The sequence below is a fragment of the Carassius gibelio genome, chromosome A18 (assembly GCF_023724105.1).
Source record: "Carassius gibelio isolate Cgi1373 ecotype wild population from Czech Republic chromosome A18, carGib1.2-hapl.c, whole genome shotgun sequence".
NCBI classification, from domain to species: domain Eukaryota; kingdom Metazoa; phylum Chordata; class Actinopteri; order Cypriniformes; family Cyprinidae; genus Carassius; species Carassius gibelio.
Genome location: NC_068388.1, coordinates 15,956,653 through 15,980,120, shown reverse-complemented (window position 1 = coordinate 15,980,120; position 23,468 = coordinate 15,956,653). Strand labels below are relative to the sequence as shown.

Genomic DNA, 23,468 nt, shown 5'->3' with positions numbered 1-23,468 from the left:
AGCTTGGACTTCTAGTTGCTCAACTGTCTTAGGTCTTCTTTGTCACATTTCCTCTTTATGATGCACCAAATGTTTTCTATGGGTGAAAGATCTGGACTGTAGCAATCCTGTATGTAATGCAGTGCCGTCTAAGGGCCCGAAGATCACGGGCATCCATCGTTTTCCGGCCTTGACCCCTACGCACAGAGATTGTTCCAGATTCTCAGAATCTTTGGATAATATTATGCACTGTAGATGATGATAACTTCAAAATCTTTGCAATTTTTCTCTGAGAAACTCCTTTCTGATATTGCTCCACTATTTTTCACCACAGCATTGGGGGAATTGGTGTTCCTCTGCCCATCTTGACTTCTGAGAGACACTGCCACTCTGAGAGGCTCTTTTTGTACCCAATCATGTTGCCAACTGACCTAATAAGTTGCAAATTGGTCCACCAGTTGTTTCTTATATGTACATTGCTACCTGTCCCAACTTTTTTGGAATGTGTAGCTCTCATGAAATAAAAAATGAGCCAATATTTGTAATGACATTTCAAAATGTCTCACTTCCAACATTTAATATGTAATTTATATTCTATTGTGAATAAAATATAAGTTTATGAGATTTGTAAATTATTCCATTCATTTGTACTCACAATTTGTACAGTGTCCCAACCTTTTTGGAATCGGGATTGTACTATTTTAATACAATTAGTAAATTATTTAGTTTCTGAAAGTAAACACTAAAGGGTGCTCTCAGTAAACTACTAGTTTAGAAGTTTATATTGCAAGTATACTTGTAAGGTTTCTTTAAGTGAACATAACATTATACTATATACATATTATTTTGCACTTGCATTATACTACTTTGTTCAAATGTATATGTTCTTTTTTTATTCTGGAAAAATACATTTAACTGTACTTTAATTTTAAAAACATTTTATTAGCTTCATGCTTTCTGTTTTATCAACACTTGAATGTCTCATAAAGGCAACATTTTAACATTAGCTCCAAAGGAAACAGCCAACATCTAACCACTCACAAGCTGTAATAAGATACTGTGCAGATCTTAAACAAACAATGTCAACATATGATACAGTCAATTATACTGTAAATTAAGTAGAAATAATATGGTGTTCATTGTGTTATAAATAATCATACTCTTAAACTTATAACCGTGATGAATTATATTATGTATTGTATTATGATGTATTATAATTGTTATGATTATTCATGAGTTAATATAACATATTAAACGTACTCCCAACTTGGAGCCCACTATGGATCCATCATGGGCCCCTATGGGTTAACACACACGGGCCCAAGTGAAGCCGATGGACAAAAATGTACAGGTCCCATTTGGGTTGCCCATGCAGGGCCCAACTGATAGCCCACCAAAAACCCACATGGGGTCCACATGGAAATGTTGGCTGGGGAATACCCCATAGATTTTCTACGGGGTTAAGGTCAGGCGAGTTTTCTGGTCAATTAAGAACAGGGATACCATGGTCCTTAAACCAGGTACTGGAAGCTTTGGCACTGTGTGCAGGTGCCAATTCCTGTTGGAAAATGAAAACTGCATCTCAGTAAAGTTGGTCAGCAGCAGGAAGCATGAAGTGCTCTAAAATTTCCTGGTATATGGCTGTGTTGACCTTGGACCTCAGAAAACACAGTGGACCAACACCAGCAGATGAGATGGCACCCCAAACCATCACTGACTGTGGAAACTTTACACTGGACCTCAAGCAACATGGATTGTGTGCCTCTCATCTCCTCTTGGACCCTGATTTCCAAAGGTAATGCAAAATTTACTTTCATCAGAGAACATAACTGTGGATGAATCAGCAGCAGTCTAGTCCTTTTTGAAGTGAAATGCTTCTGACGCTATCTGTTGTTGTGGCTTGACACAGAGAATGCAACAGCTGAGACCCGTGTCTTGCATACATCTGTGTGTAGTGGTTCTTGAAGCACTGACTCCAGCTGCAGTCCACTCTTTGTGAATATCCCCCACATTTTTGAATGGGTTTTGTTTCACAATCCTCTCCAGGGTGAGGTTATCCTTATTACTTGTACACTTTTTTCTACCACATCTTTTCCTTCACTTCGCCTCCCTATTAATGTGCTTGGACAGAGAGCTCTGTGAACAGTCAGCCACTTTTGCAATGACCTTTTGTGTCTTGCCTTCCTTGTACAAAGGGTCAATGGTCGTCTTTTGGACAATTGTCAAGTCAACAGTCTTCCCCACGATTGTGTAGCCTACAGAACTAGACTGAGTGACCATTTAAAGGCATTGCAGGTGTTTTGAGTTAATTAGCTGATTAAAGTGTGGCACCAGGTGTCTTCAATATTGGACCTTTTCACAATATTCTAATTTTCTGAGATATTGAATTTGTGATTTTCCTTAGTTTCCAGTTATAAACATCACAATTAAAAGAAATAAACATTTTAAATATATTAGTCTGTTTGTAATGAATTAATATAATATACAAGTTTCACTTTTTGAATGGATTTGGTGAAATCAACTTTTTAATGATATTCTAATTATATGAGCACCACCTGCATAGGCCTACAGTATTTTATTTATTCTATTTTTTTTTTTTTTTTGTTTATAAACTCGAAACTTTATTAATTTTGGACGTGTAAATGCTTATTTATTTCTCTTGCTTATTAGACTGTTGTAAGCGACTTACCATGGTGGAATCGTGCTGGGCAATGGTTTCTGTGATGGTCGCACACAGTGACGTGTTGCACATAATTGTCTTAATATTTTATATCCTTGCTCAAAATTTTAAAGGGGTCAGCATTACTGTCTAACTGAAGGAAACATGGGTTTATGCAACCATTACATTTAAATACATCACTTCCTAGAATGTATCCATCTCTTTGCCAAAGGATGTGTTCATATTTAGCAATATAAACATTTCTGCAGTAGATTATTTAATTTATCACAACTTCATAGTTAGTCCTGAGATGAAAGGTCTATGAAGGTATGAAATGTTTTTTGTTTGTTTTTTTGTCACAAAAGAGCAAAGTTGTAGGCTCACTATAAGCTATTGCTAATTGAAATACCATCGACAATTATAAAATATCCCACCTAAATTAAGGCATGTTTTAAGCCTACAGCAAATATGCAGTCCTGCAATTATGTCGTTTTAATGTAGCCCTAAATTATATATATATATAAAAAAAAAGATAGAAAAAAGTTGTCATACTGATACAGACAAGGGTTTCTGCCCCACGAAAATGTATGGTCACCGCACCAATGATTGTAACAGTAGGCTTAATGCACTGCACCCATAGTTTCACCCATCTTTCACCCATAGAAAACATTTGGCGCATCATAAAGAGGAAGATGCGACAAAGAAGACTTAATTCTCAACACATAGTATTTAGTATACATTTAAAAAAAAAAGTTTTCAGTTTTCTGGTAAGCTTTCTAATACATTGTATCAAAGTTTTCATTAGGAATGATAATTATAATAAGGACAACAACAAAGTGAATTTTAAAATGTCATTATAACCAGGAAATTCAATCATGAAATAAAGTCATTGAATTGTTTTATAGTGTCTTTATTTATGATGGGTTGATTTTATTTGAGTACTATTATTTCATCATACACTTTTTGTCATTTCTCTCGGGTTTCAAAAGTACAATATAACATTTAGGAGCAAATATACACAGTAAGAGACCAAATGCAGATGCTAGAATAGCAAAGACATGGACAGCAACCATATACTTTCCACGAGAGCTCACATAAACTGGAATGAAGGTTATCCACACAGCAAAAAATATAAGCATGCTGAATGTGATTAATTTAGCCTCATTAAAGTTGTCTGGTAGTTTTCTGGCCAAAAATGCCAATAAGAAACACAACGAAGATAGGAAGCCAATATAACCAAGCACACACCAAAATCCAATTTCAGATCCCACAGTACACTCAACAATCATATTTGCACTCATGAACTTAGTGTTATATGATGCAACAGGTGGATTAGTTGTAAACCATATAAAGCAAATAAGTGCTTGCACAAAAGTGCACAAGATTACACTTGATCTTTGTTTAGCAGGGCCAAACCACTTCATGACATTACTGCCAGGGAGGGTGGCCCTGAAAGCCATTAAAACTACTACAGTTTTTGCCAAGATGCATGAAATACAGAGAGTAAAGCTTATTGCAAAGGCTGGATAACGAATCCGACATAACCAGTCACTGGGCTTCCCTAAAAAGGTTAGGCCAATCAGAAAGCATGCACAAAGAAACATGAGGAGAAGGAAACTTAACTCCATATTGTTCCCTCGTATGACTGGAGTCTTTCTGTACAATATAAACACAACAAGCACTGCTACTGCTGCACAGGCTCCAAATGCTGAAAATGCCCAAAGTATTATTCCCAAGGGCTCCTGAAAGGACAAAAATTCTAAAGTTCTGGGGATGCACTGGTCTTGGGCTTGGTTTGGCCATGTTTCCTTTGAACATGTCAGACAATCAATTGAATCTGTGGAAAAATTTGGGGGCAAAGCAGAGCATAAAACACTAGTTTTTCATACATTTCTTCTCAAAATGCCATTAATTGAGCAGCCATGAGGATCGCACCTGTTTGATTACTGATCTCCCCTTCAGCACATGGTATACAGTCAAAGCAGCAGAGAGGCTTTCCTTTTTGCCTGGCCTTCCTGGAGCCTGACAGACAGCTTTGACTGCACAATGATTCTGGTACCTAATGAACACAGCAGGATAAGCAGTAAAAATAAATAAAAAATACATTGTCTGAACTCGATGAGGGTGCATATCAATACATACTTTCCTTGCCTTGAGAAATATACTCGGTATGTGTAGCATTTGTCAGTTTAACTGGCAAATGTGAAAACCTATAATGTTGCTAAATCATCTATAAAACTGTGAAAAAAATATATAAATATATTCCAAATGTTTAGTATAAAATAAAAGCAAGAGTGAATTCTTGTTTAAAATTATAACACTGGATTCTCACTTCAGCCATAAACATTAAGTTGAGCTGAAGAAAAAGCAAGCATAGAAATGAATATCTGGTTATAGGTGTAGTGGCACACACCTTCTCTCTTCTGTGCCACATAATTACTGGCTCATCTATTACTAGGTCTTTGCCATCTTCAAGGGAGGCATCATAGAATCCTACCCTCACTAGCTGAAGAGACCCATCAGACCCTCTTTGCCAGTTCATCAGGTCATATGATGCAATGGGATCACCATTATCATCAAATTGGACCTCTTCCCCCAATGTTGTGAAATGTGTTTGTTTCAAATAGTACAGGATCTAAAAATTAAGGAGACAAGATAATGCAAAGTAAAACATACCCATTAAAATGCATGCATGTACATAATAGGCAGTGAATGTAAAATGGAGGAACACTCACCTGCCATGGCAGAACTGGATTCAGACTCCCACATGTCCCATTCTGAAAGGGGCCTTTTCCTGGTTCACATTTGCTCATGTTATGCAGTGCATGTGCTATGAGATACACAGCCTTATAAACATTGTAGGAGACTCTGAGTTGTGACACATCTGAATAAAGAGTGTAAACATTGTCCAGACTCTCACTGCCATTGCAGGGCGGCCAGTTCAGTGCCTCTTCTCCATGTAAATGAGTATTTAAGGATCCATTCAGCCGGCAACGGAAAGTCTCTTCCCAAAACTCTGAGAAAAAATGTGATGTTTGTGCAACAGAAGCACTTACTCTTCTGAGGTAACTACCAAGATATGGGATATCAGCTCTCCGTATGGCAAACCCTAATGTTCCTTTCAACAGATCACCAAAATCATCCCAAAGGACATTTGAAGTGGCCCAGGCCTCACTGGCGATCCACTGAAGATGAGTAACATTTTGTCGTCTGCACTCTTTCAAGACACCATGCAGATATGAATCCACAGAGAAGTTTATTATGACTGTGGCAGAAGAAGATTTTAAAATGTTCACAAGTACCTCCACTGCATCTTGCGTGAGTGCAATGGGATAAATATGGACATAAGCAGGACAAATATGAAATTTTTCTGACTCTTTCAAGAAAAGCTGGATGGCAAACCGAGCATAATCTGATTCCACACCGATCACCCCGACCCATGTCCATTGAAAATAATGAACAAGTTTTACCAAAGCTTTAATCTGAAATAGATCACTTGGCATTGTCCGCATGAATGTTGGGAACTCTCTCTTGTTACTGAGACATGAACAGGATGCAAAGTAGCTCACCTAAAATATGAAAACCCAATATTTTAGAAAGATTAGCAATACAATCAACCAGGTATCACTGTAATAACACTGCCCATGGAACAAATCAATTTAAACTTTATGTAATACACTAAACAAAATACAAAATGCAAAATGATGCACAGATAGTTTTTGTTTGTGTGTGTGTGTGTGTGTGTGTGTGTTTCTGTATGTATATATTTGGCCATAGTTAAATCTAATAACATGATAATGTGCATCAATATCACAATATACATTATTAAGACTAAGTAAAAGTATTGTTAAGTGATATAAGTTTTACTAGAGGTATTTTGAAGGAGCCTAGAGTTCTTAGAACAGCCATGGAGACTCCTGATGACGCCTCTCCGATGATAACTGGGCTCGGCAGCTTTTGTATATCATTACAGCTTCGTCCACTGCCCTCCTCTGGTTGTCCATTGACCAGGAGAAGAGACCTCTTTACAGATACAGGTATGTCATCACCGCTGTCCCTGATGTGGTAGCCCAGAGATAGGTTTGGCAAAATGTCTTGCCGCTGGTTTATTTCTCTCACAGCAAAGATCATTGTCTGCATCCACCTCAGTGCTCGAGGGGTGAAGCTGCAACAGATTTCACACACACACACACACACACACACGCACACACACAATAAAACAATGCAACTTTTTTGTTTTTTAAAATAAGAATGACTAACTGATGCATTTTGTCTTATTTCATTTAAACTATCAATTATTATATTATTATTTTAACACAATGTCTTTCAAGAGAATGAAACAATGACTCACAATTTATACTTGATTAGCGTAGGTTTATTTGTGAAAGTTGAAACCAATGGTATTGTGCTAGAATGCAAAGGGAAAATTCCTCCCAAAACCACATCTCCACCCTCATAAAAGCTGTAAGTATCTTCATCTCCCTGATAGATGCATGTATCTCTGCTCTTAAACTGACTCTGCACACCAATATACAGCAGTGGCCAAAATGTGAGAAGAGTTAAATAAAGTTGTGCCATAACTGAGACAGAAAAATGGACCCGCTGGGTACCACATACAGTATATATACAAACAATCTGTGATCAAGGGATGGACTTAACTTTTTACAAGGAAACACACAAACCAATAGCATCTGCATCCTACTGTCAATAATATTTTTTTTGGGGGGTACCTAGCTTCTTTGATCCAAAGTTAATGCATACTAGGGATGTCAAAATGTCTGAAAAATTTATACAAATTTTGCACTTAAATATTAGGGCTATGAATCTTTGGGTAGGACAGCGATTCAATTCAAATGCAGATTCATAGATTTTCAATTTGATTCAAGAATGATTTTTGCTAATTTAAAACGATTCAATTCAATTAGATTCACAATTAAATTTGATTCGATTTGATTATAACGGTTAGATTCTGCATTCTTTAAGTGCATTCACAAGATTATTTAAATGCTTCCACTAAATTATTTAAGCTTAGTCAGGGGGCAAATTACACAGCAGCCCTTATGCTTACAGAACCATGAGTTAGGGAAAAAAAAAACTTTTTTTTTTCACACCGGGGCGTAGCCATAATTTCAGAAGTGACAGAAATGTAAAATACAATAATTTTATATATGTATTATTATTATTATAATAAGTATTAATATTAATAAGTATTATTAACAAGTATTATTATTATTACACAGAATTATTTTCTTATGTATTACTTTTAATTTCATATAAGAAAATTAAATACACTGCTGAACAATAATCAATCATTTGTATCTATAATAATAATATAATAAAATAATATTGTATTCTATAATATTTTCCTAATGGAAATTTTATGATTGTTTTATATACATCAAACAGTTATTATTTTCTGCACAGAATAAGGCAGAAAATAAACTTGTATATGTCAGTTAGCACTGCATCATTCATAAAACTTATTTATTTATTGTGTTTATTGTTTCAGTGCATTTTGCTTTTTTTTTTTTCAGATTAGCTACAGATAGCCTGATGCACGAGATCACTTTTCTTTCAGTGAGAAAACGTCATCTAATTTTCATAAAATAAAATGCTATATTTTACTTTTCCTCTCCATGGGCAAATGATGATTCTGAAAAGAAACGTCTCTGTTTGGTATAGCAACAAATGCTACCTTCATGCATTTGATCAGGGCCTTCATTAGCTATAGAAATCGCTATCCATTCGATTCTAATTATTATAATATATTATAATTATAATTAATCTATTAATTTTCGAGATCGGCGATTGACCATTTAAAAAATGCATCAATAAAAAAAAAAAAAAAAAAACTAGTGAATCGTTAAACCCCTATTAAATATGATCAAAATTCAAATTATGTTCAAATTTTAATGCATAATTTCAGTTCAGTTGAAGAAAAGCTTTTGGCTTCTCTTATGAGGCACACCATAAAGTCTCAATATATGTTTTTTTTCAGAGTTAAACTTTAATTTGACATGGTTTTCTAAACATTCAGCTACTTTGTGCAAGATGCAAGTGCAACAGTGATAGATTTCCCTCTAGAAAATGCACAAAATATTTTTTATGTGTGAACATCTTGGTTTTAGTTTTGATGTAAACAAGATCTTCCCTGCATTGACTTTCTCTTTTTCTGCAATATTTTGACAACACAGCAGCGCTGCATCATTATAAAAGATATCTTTCATTCTAAAATGCTTTTTTTCTTTGCTTTTTTCATTAACTTCACCTTAGCGAAGACATACATTTTGCACAAAATGTTTAATTTAAATGTTTTAATTAAAATGCCCTTGTGAAAAAGAAGTGCACTTAAATATACTTTCATAAAGTGTACTTATTGCGGAAAAAAATATACTTTAAAAGAACACACATAAATGTAAATTAAATATTTTATTTTCGCCGCTTAAGTATATTGTATTTGTAATTAATTTCAAATGTATCACATTTTAAAGTTATATTAAATGCAATAAGTTGAACTTTTGAGTGATTTTTTTAACAACTTCAGTGGGACTTAAGTGACACTTTCTAGTACATCTTTATATGTATAATTATATGTTCCTAATTGCTTCTAGTGTCTTTAAAATAGGCTTAAAGTGTACTATTAATGTATTGACATGCAATTATTGTGAACTTAAATACACTTTAAATGTCATTTAACGATACACTTAAGTATGAATTAAATTAATATTTTTGACCACATGAATGCATATTATTTGTTATTAATTTCAAATATATTACAATTTAAAATTAAATTAATTGCAATTAGTTTCTTTTGAGGGATATTTTTGAATCACTTAAGTGGGACTTTGGTATATTTTATATATGATATGAAATTTGGTAAATATGTACTTCTGAATAAGCAATTAATGTGAACTAAAATACACTTCAATGTCATATATCTCTATATTAAAACATTTATTGACAAATCAAACCCTAAAACAAATACACAAAAATGCTTTTTGCTGATGCACAAAAAAAAAAAAAAAAAAAAAAAAAAAATACACTATACAGTTACAACACTTCAATTCACTTATTAGAAAGAGTCTGGAGAACAATGCCATAACATATATGATTACTAACACACAAATGACACACATTTAATAAAAAAAAGAAAGAAAATGATCTATCCATGTAAAACAAATGAGACCTTATTGTAAAACATAACCGAAGTGGGTTACTTTTACCCCTGGTTTCACAGACAAGGCTTAAGACCAGCCCAAGACTAAAATGTAATTCTGAGCAGTTTCAACTGATAGAAACTTGCACTGACTGATCTTTAAAAATACCAGTGCCTTTGTTTTGTCTCAAGATGCACACCAGTAATGTTTTTTCTAAGGCATGTCAAGGAAAATGACTTAAAGCTGCGGTAGGTAACTTTTGACACTCTAGCGGTTAATAAACAGAACTGCTTGCGTCTTGCAGAAGAACATTGTAGCCGGAACTACTTCTCTCTGTTTATGTCTATGAAGAATCACAAAGGTACTGGGTTACTCCACCGCGGTACCCCTGAAGCAATCTAAAATAGTCAGAATATAAACACTTATTATAGGTGTACCCTAGTGATTCAGGACAAGCTAAAAACACGGTTTGGAAAACGGATTCATGGTGTACTCGCTTATTACATACATTTTTATACATTTTGAACACAAACAAAGTTACAGACTGGACCTCTGATTGGTTGTTTCGTACCGGGAGCGGATGGCTTTCTGCAAATGGCAATAAGACCACTGGGAGGAGCCAGAGGAGCTTGATTTTTTCACAGATTATCTGTCTCATATTCTACTGTCAGGACATAATGACAGGTTTAACAAATATGTAAAAAATATATTTTTACAAAAGTTACCTACTGCAGCTTTAAATCTCCTTACTGAACTATGCCCTGTCTGTGAAACCAGGCCATTAGTTATCAAACCTTTACTAGCACCAACATTAAACAGGACTGAACATTTTCTTCTAAAATCTTGCTCCAACATTAGTGAATGTAAGTTTGACCAAATAAATTAATTAATAATAATAAAAAAAAACTCTAAAATTATTTTACTATGGCATATACATTTACATGTAGACAACTAGTAGCCTGACTACGTCAGACTTCCTACTTCCGCTCAATTTCATTTCGCTTCTGTACTCAGTCTGATACAGCGTCAGAGCTTTCTGTTTGCCACTGGTCTGGAAACAGCCAGGCCAATCAACGAACAGAGGGCGGGCTGAGAGCCGTGACGTAGATGCTTAGCGCCGAGTTTTACATTGTAGGTTAGAGAAATCGAAAACTGAAACGACCGCGGAAATGGGAAACGAGACATTCTATCATTCTATCTCCATTCTATCACCGATGGAGTTTCGGTTCCTTGCCGCTGTCACCTCTGGCTTGCTTAGTTGGGGTCACTTCATCTACAGCGATATCGTTGACTTGATTGCAAATAAATGCACAGACACTATTTACACTGACACTGAACAGAGATGACATAACTGAAATAAATGATGAACTGCCTTTAACTATCATTTTACATTATTGACACACTGTTTTCCTAATTAATGTTGTTCAGTTGCTTTGACGCAATGTATTTTGTTTAAAGCGCTATATAAATAAAGGTGACTTTGACTTTGACTATGGTAAATATGAGTTTACGATAGCGATTGTGGCAAGGTGGGCGTGGGAAGCCGAAAATGCTGCAGCGGGAGAAAGAATGTGGGGACGAGCGGTAATAAGGAGATCAAATGATTAATGATTAACACATGTTTGTTATTCCAGTGATTGGGGAGAGAGGATTTATAAGCACCGAGCAGACCGGCGAAGGGAAGCTGGATCTTTGAGAGAGCAAAGTGTGTGTGGATATATATTTATATATGTGTAAAGGCAGAGAGCTGAGCCGCAGTTTACTTTTGTTTATCCTGTTTTATTTTGAATTAATAAAGAGCATTTTTTGCCACCCCTGACTTCCTTGTCGATTATCTATCGAACTGTTTTACACTGGTGCTGAATCCCGGGACAAGGAAGCCGGCATGCCGCCATGCAGCCAGCGACAGCAACGCCACTTGCGGAGCTGGTGAAGTCACTCGCCGGTCTTCACCAAACCCAATATCAGGCGCTGATGGACCTCAAGTTGGAGCTGGAGGATCGCTTCCGGCTGTTGGTCCAAGCACAGGATGAAGACCGGCGAGTCCTCTGGAGCTTTCTGGGCCGGGAGGGCACCCCCAGCAGCAGTCTCCTCCTTAGCGTACATCCCGCTGATGAAGATGGGTCCACAAGACGATCCGGAGGCATTTGTGGATCTCTTTGAGAGGACAGCGGAGGCGTGTGGCTGGGCGTGCACCCAATGGCCGGTGCGCCTCATCCCGCTGCTGACTGGGGAGGCACAGGTGATCGGTTAGGTTCGGCTCGCTTCAACATCATTATACACAGTAATGATCGGCAGCAGCATATGGAACATCGGAAGGGTGGCTGGACTCACGGCGAACCCACGGAAGTGTGCAATTGGGTGGGTGGAGGTACGGTATCTGGGCTTCCACTTGGGTCATGGGCAGGTGCGTCCCCAAATTGACAAGACAGCAGCAATTGCAGCTTGCTCAAGCCCCAAGACCAAAAAGGAGGTGAGACAGTTCCTGGGGCTGGCGGGATATTATAGAAGGTTTATTCCTAATTATTCGGACCTCACCAGCCCACTAACTGATCTCACAAAAAAGGAAGCACCAGATCCGGTCCAGTGGACGGAGCCGTGCCAACAGGCCCTAACCAAGGTAAAGGCTGCCCTGTGTGGCGGGCCGCTCTTGCACTTTCCTAACTTTAATCTCCCGTTTTTGTTGCAGACGGACGCGTCGGACAGGGGGTTGGGTGCAGTCCTGTCTCAGGTGGTCGCAGGAGAGGAGCGGCCGGTGCTGTATCTAAGTCGAAAGCTCTCAAAGAGAGAGACTAGATACAGCACCATTGAAAAAAGAATGTTTAGCCATTCGGTGGGCTGTCCTCAGTCTGTGCTATTACTTCCTGGGATGGGAATTCACTCTCTGTTCGGACCACGCGCCCCTCCAGTGGCTCCACCGCATGAAGGATACCGGCTGCAGGCCGGAGTGCTCCCCGGCTTGAGTCTGTTCAGTTCAGGGTTCTGCTTTGGTTTAGCATGGTTTCCAGAGATCTGGAGCTGATTCTGGGTAGCTCGGTGGTCTGTGACTGTTGTCTCGCGGCGCGCTGTCTTTTAAGGGGCCGTTCACATATTGCGTCTTTTGTGCGCTCAAGTTCATTATTTCTAGAGGTGGCTGATATATTGAATATTACTGGTCGTTATAATATAGATTATGTACATTAAATATTACAAGATCAGATCTCTGAATTTTGTTCAGTAGCGCCCAATTTTTTTATCCGATATCAGAATGCAGTCAGAGATAAATTATGCGATTAATTCAACCTCCTGAGTTCATATAACAAGAACTGCCACGTTATGGTGAAAGCCACACAAATGGCAAGACTAAATTAAGGATAAAGTAAACATATATGAAGATATACTTACTTGATTTGTCGTCTGCAGCACATAATGTCTCATCAGTACTCATCCAAATGTGACACTCTGTTGTCCTCTTCTTTTTTTGTTTCCTCCCTCACACATCACACAGGTACACAAACATGCCGCTGGGAGCATTTTTCAAAAACTGGTGAAGTATTGCGCCATAATTATGTAATATGTTGGCGCATTCGCATTAAACAAAAAAAAAAAAAAATACTGTGTGGTTACTGAGTGCCAACCTCCATAGTTACAAGCTCACTCTTGTGAAGCTAATAAGAAAGTGAATAAAACTGCAATTCATCGACTGGCCGCTTAAGCCTGGCGGCAAAACGGAGTCAGTCCCATAGACTCCCCATATTAAAATTCCCCACTTTACAGCAGAACAAAACATGATTACAGCCTGGTGCAAAAAATTATTTTGGCCTTCATGGCAACTGATGTATAACTCATCCATTTAAATTATATTAAGACTTAAAGTTCGGCATAATTAAGGGTGTGGCCACTTGAGTGACAGGTGGTTTGGATTTAGCACTCGTTAGCTTGTCATTAGCGTTTTCATTCGAACCTATCGCTGTTTTCTTTTCTCCTCTCCTTTCACTCTCGCTCCAGTTTTTCACAAGTTCATCAAACAACTGTGGTAAGAATATTTCATCAAGCACGGTGAGTAATGGCTTCTCCTGGTATTGTTATTTGCACCTCTTGTCACATGTACAATTTATCTATCTCTGTACCAGATTAGGGATTCACATGTGATAAATGCAGGGAAATAGTTAGGCTGACAGAGAAGATTTCAGAATTAGAGACACCATCCAAACTTTAATTGAGGACAGTAAGAATGTTAGGGCTCTAGATACGGCTTTGGATGCGTCTAGCTCAGGGATTCCTGTACATTGTTCGGTTCCGGCAACAGAGCCCCTGCAGCAGGACAACTGGGTGACAGTGAGGCAGCGTAGTCGTGGGTCAAAACACTGCTCTTCTGTTCCGATCAAAACATTAAACAGGTTCTCCCCACTCAGCGATGCACCCACTGAGAAACCTGATGAAAGTGCTCTTGTTATTGGTGATTCTATTGTACGGAACGTGAATATAGAGACATCAACCACCATAGTCAAATGTTTACTGGGAGCCAGAGCACCTGACATCTTGGCAAATTTAAAAGTGCGGGCTAATGCTAAACTTGAATACAGTAAGATTGTTATTCATGCCGGCGCTAATGATGTTCGACTTCGCCAGTCAGAGATTAATCGAGCGCAGCGTCAGTTCAGTCAGGCCACGGAGGCAAGGCTGTGAACAGCTGATGCGGTCAGCTGTCAAATCGCTCCAATCACCACATCTCTCCTATTAGACACGGGACATATATATACGTGCCACTACTGCTCGGTAAGTATGCTCAACGACTCGCAAGGCTCAAACTGCTCACGAGAGCCTTTGCTCGCTCAGGAACTATCAGACGGCGAATCTATCTCCATACGAAGCGTCAAATCAGGTTTGGCAGGATTCCCACAGAGTATCTCACCAGATTTCAGTCACGAACTTAAGCGAATTCACCGTGTTTGTTTGTCAAGCAACAGACTGAATTGAGTGAAGTGAGCTTGATATAGACTCTTCGCACGCGATTCATCGTCAGTGTGTACTAATACGACCGAATCACAACTTACACAAGATCTGCTCCTCGCTGGAAGAAGCCATATATTCAACAAATCAAAGCATCCACGAACAACTGGCAATTTCAACTTAATTCATCTTTGGACGTCTTCACGAAGCTAAGCAAAGTATTTCATTTTTTACAAACTAGTGCTATTTGGCGAACATGCTTCAGACATGGTTTATTGAAAAGCTTGTTCAGTTACGTTGTGAGGCATGCTATATATTACCACACCTGTAACACAGTAACATACCCACGAGCCTCGTCAACCTGTGGTCAAGGCTGTCGATATTAACGGCTGCTGCTTCAGGGATGCTTCATCAAACTTATCTGACTACTACAACACACTGGGTTTAATCCGTGATTTGCTGTTACTCAAACACGATCAAGTGCTTTATACTACATGTACAGATCGTAATTTTGCTCGTATAAATGCTAAAACGTATCAGACAAAGGGCTTATGCTGTTGCCTAAATTAAAGTCTGACCATATAAAATATATATTTTATATATATATATATATATATATATATATATATATATATATATATATATATATATATATATAAAAGACTTCCTGCTTTACAGGTGCACGCTGATTTCAGCTGTTTAAAGAGCACCCTTCGCTACTCCTATTTCCGACTGCGGGCGATCCCGCCCCACTCCACACACTAAGAAGATATTCGTTTAAGCTATCAAGATATGGGACTGCTTGCTTGTGAGGTTTATATTGTCCAAAATCATGTGCTAGTCCTGCCGTGCATCGGAGGTATTTAATGCTTTTGCCGGCTCAACTGCGAGCCTCTGCTGACTGAGCGCGCACCTGATCAAACACTTGGCTTACTCTTTGGCTCATACGCGTCACATTCGCCATCGTACAGGGTCATAGTACGGGTGTTCGAATCCTCCTAAATGCTGAAAATTAATGCAGTGTTCAGGGTTAATTGTATAAGCGCTTGGATTTAATAATTGCCTGGAAATGCGCATATTTGAGTTAATATTTGCTCTTATGGGTAACCATGGTTCATTTTATAAGCAGCTCCGCTCGAGTCTGCGCCTGTGGCTGTGGAGTGCTCTATTACGCAAAAATAAATAAATAAATATTCCCTGCTCAGTTAAACTACATTCTAAGACTGCAATGCATACAATCATATGCAGGGTTCCCCAGCATCAGGTTAAGGCATTATTGCCATTTTATAATCACACACGGTGTTGAATGCTACAGTCGTGTCAGATCATGTCACTGGACTGACTCTCTCGAACATCGTCATCACAACAGCGGAATAATGTAAACAAGAATTAATTTGTGGCTAGTCCGCGAAATGCAGTGGAATCGTCAGTCATCAATCAGGGAAATGTTGCAAGTCTGTAAATTAAATCCCGAATGGATTAACCATCTTTTATGCTACAAAAAACACATGGAAAGATGTATGAACATGATGTGTCATTCTCCCACAAACATTAATCGTATTGGGACAAAATCTAAGGATATCATTATTGTAAGGACATCTATACAAACCGTTGTACCGGGCCAAGTGCGCCAGCTGTTGGCAATTTGATGATTTGTCTAGAACTATGGAATTGCTTATGCACCTTAAAATCCAAACGTTTTACAAGTAAGGGTGTCCGTTGGGTATCTGTGCATGTGCTTAACTAAGGTAAGAGTATTCATACAGCGCAAAAAAAAAAAGAAAAAAAAAAGGGGTAATTTACCCAGTCTGAAGTGCTAAAAAAAATTAAATGTCTTGGAAGTGCTTGGATTTACTCAAGGCCGTAAGAACCCTGGTGTACCTCTTGGAACAACAGAGGGCGACAATGACTAACCATCCTCTGAAATCTTTAGTGAGAATTACTGGCTGCATCCGATCTTGAGCAGCTGACTCGAAGTGCATCAGGTGTGTCGACAATCCAGCACCATGCAAACCAATCGCAAATCTGACTGAAGCAGTGCATACCGGGTAGAATATCGTCTGACTAAGGTCTTGGAAGTGCTTGGATTTACTCAAGGCCGTAAGAACCCTGGTGTACCTCTTGGAACAACAGAGGGCGCCAATGACTAACCATCCTCTGAAATCTTTAGTGAGAATTACTGGCTGCATCCGATCTTGAGCAGCTGACTCGAAGTGCATCAGGTGTGTCGACAATCCAGCACCATGCAAACCAATCGCAAATCTGACTGAAGCAGTGCATACCGGGTAGAATATCGTCTGACTAAGACTGCGCCGACACACATGACCGTCACGTGTGCCATCAAGTATCGCGAGAGTGTTCGAGAGCAGCCGGCTGATCCAGCCTGCACTTCTCCAGAGTGACAGCTGGAGCGCCTATGACAATACAGCTGTTCACGATTGGCCAGACTCACCACATGACTACGTTCACGTGTGTTTCGGGGTTTATTCAACATTTCAGTCCACAAAATGGCCGCAAATCTGCGTTTAGAAGGTAAGAGCGTTCATGTAGTCAGCTGTTGTATTGAGTCACGTCATCCAAAAAAAAAAAAAAAAAAAAAAAAAATCAAGTGACCTTATTCTTGAAATGTATGGCACCGTATTAAGTAGTGTTGAGTATCTGTGTTCACAAAATGTTCTGAAACGCCTGCGTATTTGACCATCTGGATTTTATTACTTCATATTGATAAGTATGTGATTATAGACATGTCTGTTTCTCCTCATGAACCGTTTTTGGACAGTCTTCTGAAGCAAAGTAATGTTTTTAGCTGATCTACAGCTAAATATCGTTGGTTATAACCAGTGGATATTTTGTACTACGTACATTCAATAATAATAAAATACGACACTGACCGCAAGGGAAAAAGGAGAATGAGGAGGAGGATGAGAAGAATGAGGAGGAGGATGAGAAGAATGAGGAGGAGGATGAAGAGGAGGAAATGAAGAATGAGGAGGATAATAAGGATAAGGAAGAGGATGATGAGATGGAAAATGAGGAGGATAATAAGGATGAGGAGGAGGATGAGAAGAAGGAAATAAGGAAGGAGAAGAATGAGGAGAAGGAGATGGAGGATGAAAAGAATGAGGAAGCGAATTAGAAGGAATGGAGAATGAGAAGAATGAGGAAGTAACTGCTGCTTAGAGAAAACCCACACTGCTACGTAAAAAAAAAGGGGGGCTGCTGTTTTGCTAATGGAGATGGAGAAGGCAAAGCTGAATGAGAAGGAGATTTAAAAAAAAAAAAAAAAAAAAAAAAAAAAAATTTAAAGGAAAAGGGGCTGCTGTTTTCTCCTGCTGGGAGATCACCCCTTGCCGCGATACCTGAGGGGGCCGCTGTTATCCCTCAAGCGAGGGACGAACTCCCCCTCAGAAGAAAGGGACCTGCTGTTCTCTCCAGCTGGAGAGAGCACCCTTTGCTGCTATGGCTGCAGGAGACTGCTGTTCATCCTTCAGCAGAGGATGAACACCCCTGCTACTTAAAATAAGAGGGGACTCGCTATTCTCTCCCTCGCTTTAGACATGAGAACACGCCTCTCCTACCATAGGCTGCTTAAGGACTTCTCCATAACATTATCTTTCTCTTTTGCAGGAAGGAAACAAGGAAATGCTACTCTCCAACCACTCATACCAAGCTCAGCGACATGCTGCTCGTTTGCGGTTCTCCCGCTGGAGAAAATACCCTCGCTGCTATTACCAGCTACCTTAATTATAGAGAGGCCCGCTATTTTCTGCCCCATAAGAAGGGAGATACCCCTTCGCTAGCCAGTAGGTTACATTTAAGGATATCTCAATAACACTGTCTTTTCTCTTTGCAGGACTGGAACAAGGTTGGTTTTGGGGGTTCTTCTTCAGGGCGTAATACTCTCATTATGTTTTGGGGGTTAATGTTAAAGCTCTTGTATGTTCAATTATTCTGGGAGCAAGAACCCCCATAAGGAACCATACCGCCAAAGATAAATTGTGTTCAATAAACTCAAGTAAACTTGCCAAAGTGGTTCGAGCGCAGCGTCAGTTCAGTCAGGCCACGGAGGCAAGGCTGTGAACAGCTGATGCGGTCAGCTGTCAAATCGCTCCAATCACCACATCTCTCCTATTAGACACGGGACATATATATACATGGCACTACTGCTCGGTAAGTATGCTCAACGACTCGCAACCCTCCCTCCCTCCCCATTATATGCATGAGCACATTACTGCGCACCTTCTGGCTGTTGTCTTGTTTGTTTCAGATCACTAAGGCTTCCAAAAATCTTAGCTGGCATGGACCTCATTGCGGAGAGACACCCATCTTTATAATCAGGCTACAGGATAGACGTACCACTGCCACATCTACATGATTATCACCGTTTGCTTTAAAGACTTTATTAAAAGTCTTAATTATTATGTATTTCTAAATTCATGGCTCCGGGGGGTTAATGTTAAAGCTCTTGTATGTTCAATTATTCTGGGAGCAAGAACCCCCATAAGGAACCATACCGCCAAAGATAAATTGTGTTCAATAAACTCAAGTAAACTTGCCAAAGTGGTTCCTGTCTGAACTAAAAATAACATTACAGAGGTGTGTGATCTTGCAAGCACGATGTCAGAGACTGTAATATGCTCTGGTCCCCTCCCTGCTTACCGTGGTGACGAGATGCATAGCAGATTGTCATTACTCAATGGCTGGATGTCTAAGTGGTGCCCACAGAATAACATAGGTTTCATAGACAATTAGACGACCTTTTGGGGCAGACCTGACCTGTTAAAAAGAGATGGTCTTCATCCCTCCTGGGCTGGCGCCACTCTTCTCTCTAGAAATATGGCAAATAGTCTTAGTGTTTATATTTGACTAACTGGGGCCCAGGTCAGGAAGCAGACAGACTGGCTAAACCGACCGTCTGCTAGCTGTCTCACGTCACAGATGTCAGCTAATTCTCAGCACATAGAGACTCTTTCACCTAGATATCACACTATAGATATTGTGTCTGTTCCCCAAACTAGAAAATACAAAAAAAAATTAAGTTTAGATTAACAATTCAATAGAGGTTCAAAAAATAAAAAACAGATGCAATACGGATAAACAAATGATAAATGGCTTATTGAATATCAGATCCCTTTCTACGTAAATAATATTATCACTGATCATAATTTAGATGTGCTCTGTTTGACAGAAACCTGGCTAAAACCTGATGATTACATTATTTTAAATGAATCCACCCCCCTAAGATTACTTTTATAAACATGAGCCACATCTAAAAGTCAAAGGGAGAGGTGTTGCTTCAATTTATTACAACGTTTTCAGGATTTCTCAGAGGGCAGGTTTCAAGTATAACTTGTTTGCAGTAATAATGCTTCATATAACATTATCCATAGAAACAAATGTTAATGATAAATCCCCTGTTATGTTTGTACTGGCTACTGTATACAGGCCACCAGGGCACCATACAGACTTTATTAAAGAGTTTGGTGATTTTACATCCGAGTTAGTTCTGGCTGCAGATAAAGTCTTAATAGTTGGTGATTTTAATATCCATGTCGATAATGAAAAAGATGCATTGGGATCAGCATTTATAGACATTCTGAACTCTATTGGGGTTAGACAACACGTTTCAAGACCTACTCATTGACGAAATCATACTCTAGATTTAATGCTGTCACATGGAATTGATGTTGATAGTGTTGAAATTATGCAGCCAAGTGATGATATCTCAGATCATTATTTAGTTTTGTGCAAACTTCATATAGCCAAAATTGTAAATTCTACTTCTTGTTACAAGTATGGTAGAACCATCACTTCTACCACAAAAGACTGCTTTTAAAGTTATCTTTCTGATGTATCCAAATTCCTATCCAAAAACTCAGAATAACTTGATGATGTAACAGAAACTGGACTCTCTCTTTTCTAGCTTTTTTAATACAGTTGCTCTTTTACGCTTAAGGAAGGTTAAGGAAACCAGTATGACACCATGGTAAAATGAGCATACTCGCACCCTAAAGCGAGCAGCCCAAAAAATGGATCGCAGCTGGAGGAAAACAAAACTAGAGGTACTTCTTATTGCTTGGCGGGAAAGTAACCTATCCTACAGAAAAGCATTAAAAACTGCTAGGTCCGATTACTTTTCTTCTCTTTTAGAAGAAAACAAACATAACCCCAGGTATTTATTCAATACAGTGGCTACATTAACTAAAAATAAAGCCTCAACAAGTGTTGACATTTCCCAACATCACAGCAGTAATGACTTTATGAACTACTTTACTTCTAAAATCGACACTATTAGAATTTTTTTTTTAACCATTCAGCCGTCAGCTACAGTATCGCATCAGACTTTCACACTATAGACCCCCTGAGGAACAGTTCCGCTCCTTCTCTACTCTGGAAGAGGAATAATTGTATAAACTTAGACCCTATACCATCTAAGCTCATAAAAGAGGTGCTTCCAGAAGTCATAGATCCTCTTCTGGCTATTATTAATTCCTCATTGTCATTAGGATATGTCCCCAAAACCTTCAAACTGGCTGTTATTAAACCTCTCATCAAAAAACACAACTTGACCCCAAAGAACTAGTTAATTATAGACCAATCTCGAATCTCCCTTTCTGTCCAAGATACTAGAAATGGTGGTATCCTCACAATTATATTCCATCTTAGAGAAAAAATGGTATCTGTGAGGATTTCCAGTCAGGATTTAGACCATATCATAGTACTGAGACTGCTCTCCTTAGAGTTACAAATGACCTGCTCTTATCATCTGATCGTGGTTGTATCTCTCTATTAGTTTTATTGGATCTTAATGCTGCGTTTGACACAATTGACCATAACATTCTTTTGCATAGACTTGAACATTTTGTTGGCATTAATGGAAGTGCATTAGCATGGTTTAAATCATACTTATATGACCACCATCAGTTCGTAGCAGTGAATGAAGAGGTATCATATCGATCACAAGTGCAGTATGGAGTATTTCAAGGCTCAGTACTAGGGTCGCTACTCTTCACACGTTATATGTTACCCTTGAGAGATATCATCAGGAAACATGGTGTTAGCTTTCACTGTTATGCTGATGATACTCAGCTCTATATTTCTTCGCTGCCCGGTGGAACACACCAATTTGAAAAACTAATGTAATGCATAGTTGATATAAAAAACTGGATGACTTTTAGGCTGCATTAATTAGGTAAACCGGAACCGGGAACACTTCCTATACCACCCGATGTACTTGCTACATCATTAGAAGAATGGCATCTATGCTAATATTATAATATAAATAAATCTTTTATTTAATTTTATGTGATAATCATAATAGGTGGCATGGAGTCAACCAACTTGTGGCACCTCTCAGCTGTTATTCCACTCCATGATTCTTTAACAACATTCCACAATTAATTCACATTTCTTGGTTTTGCTTCAAAAACAGCATTTTTTATATCACCCCACAAGTTCTCAATTGGATTAAGGTCTGGAGATTAGGCTGGCCACTCCATAACATTAATTTTGATGGTTTGGAACCAAGACTTTGCCCGTTTGCTAGTGTGTTTTGGGTCATTGTCTTGTTGAAACAACCATTTCAAGGGCATGTCCTCTTCAGCATAGGGCAACATGACCTCTTCAAGTATTTTAACATATGCAAACTGATCCATGATCCCTGGTATGCGATAAATAGGCCCAACACCATAGTAGGAGAAACATGCCCATATCATGATGCTTGCACCTCCATGCTTCACTGTCTTCACTGTGTACTGTGGCTTGAATTCAGAGTTTGGGGGTCGTCTCACAAACTGCCTGTGGCCCTTGGACCCAAAAAGAACAATTTTACTCTCATCAGTCCACAAAATGTTCCTCCATTTCTCTTTAGGCCAGTTGATATGTTCTTTGGCAAATTGTAACCTCTTCTGCACATGCCTTTTTTTTAACAGAGGGACTTTGCGGGGGATTCTTGAAAATAGATTAGCTTCACACAGACGTCTTCTAACTGTCACAGTACTTACAGGTAACTCCAGACTGTCTTTGATCATCCTGGAGGTGATCATTGGCTGAGTCTTTGCCATTCTGGTTATTCTTCTATCCATTTTGATGGTTGTCTTCCGTTTTCTTCCACGTTTCTCTGGTTTTGCTCTCCATTTTAAGGCATTGGAGATCATTTTAGCTGAACAGCCTATCATTTTTTGCACCTCTTTATAGGTTTTCCCCTCTCTAATCAACTTTTTAATCAAAGTACGCTGTTCTTCTGAACAATGTCTTGAACGACCCATTTTCCTCAGCTTTCAAATGCATGTTAAACAAGTGTTGGCTTCATCCTTAAATAGGGGCCACCTGATTCACACCTGTTTCTTCACAAAATTGAGGACCTCAGTGATTGAATGCTTTCAACTAATTCAACTAATTGCCCAATTGCACAGCCTTAAGAGTGTGCATATCATGAATGCTGGGTCTCATTTGTTTTCTGACAATCTACTGAACCTACTGGTAACTTGTTTGCCACGTAGCAATAAAAAATATACTAAAAACCTTGATTATTCTGGTTAGTCACATTGTACTGCTATTATTTTGAACAATACTGTATAATAGCCGTCATCACTCAAAATAATGCACGACTCTATTATCTGTATAGCATGTGTGTAAGACTATAATACAATTATGAAGTAATAATTTTATGACAAATAAATATTTCAGTGAGTAAAACTGTCTGTCTATAGTAGGTTGTTATGGACTACACAGCATTTTTA

At 38.6% G+C, this 23,468-nt stretch overlaps 1 protein-coding gene across 1 annotated transcript; it reads right to left on the bottom strand.

The window, feature by feature from the left end:
• Positions 1–2,009: 2,009 nt before the first annotated feature.
• Positions 2,010–11,901, bottom strand: LOC127934124 (extracellular calcium-sensing receptor-like). Its single transcript, XM_052531289.1, has 6 exons — positions 11,739–11,901; positions 5,374–5,654; positions 5,052–5,273; positions 4,574–4,697; positions 3,597–4,475; positions 2,010–2,068 (listed from the first exon to the last, which is right to left on the bottom strand). The coding sequence occupies exons 1-6, from the start codon at positions 11,899–11,901 to the stop codon at positions 2,010–2,012; spliced, it is 1,728 nt and encodes a 575-aa protein (XP_052387249.1).
• Positions 11,902–23,468: the final 11,567 nt, after the last annotated feature.

Bases quoted from the DNA above. Each gene is read 5' to 3' on its own strand.
- LOC127934124 (XM_052531289.1), bottom strand. From the start codon at position 11,901: ATGTACGCTAAGGAGGAGACTGCTGCTGGGGGTGCCCTCCCGGCCCAG. The intron at 4,698-5,051 runs GTGTGTGCCACT...TGTGTTCATTAG, and splicing joins TGTGGCACAGAAGAGAGAAG to GTACCAGAATCATTGTGCAG. The intron at 2,069-3,596 runs GTATGATGAAAT...GTGAAGGAAAAG, and splicing joins CGAGAGAAATGACAAAAAGT to ATGTGGTAGAAAAAAGTGTA.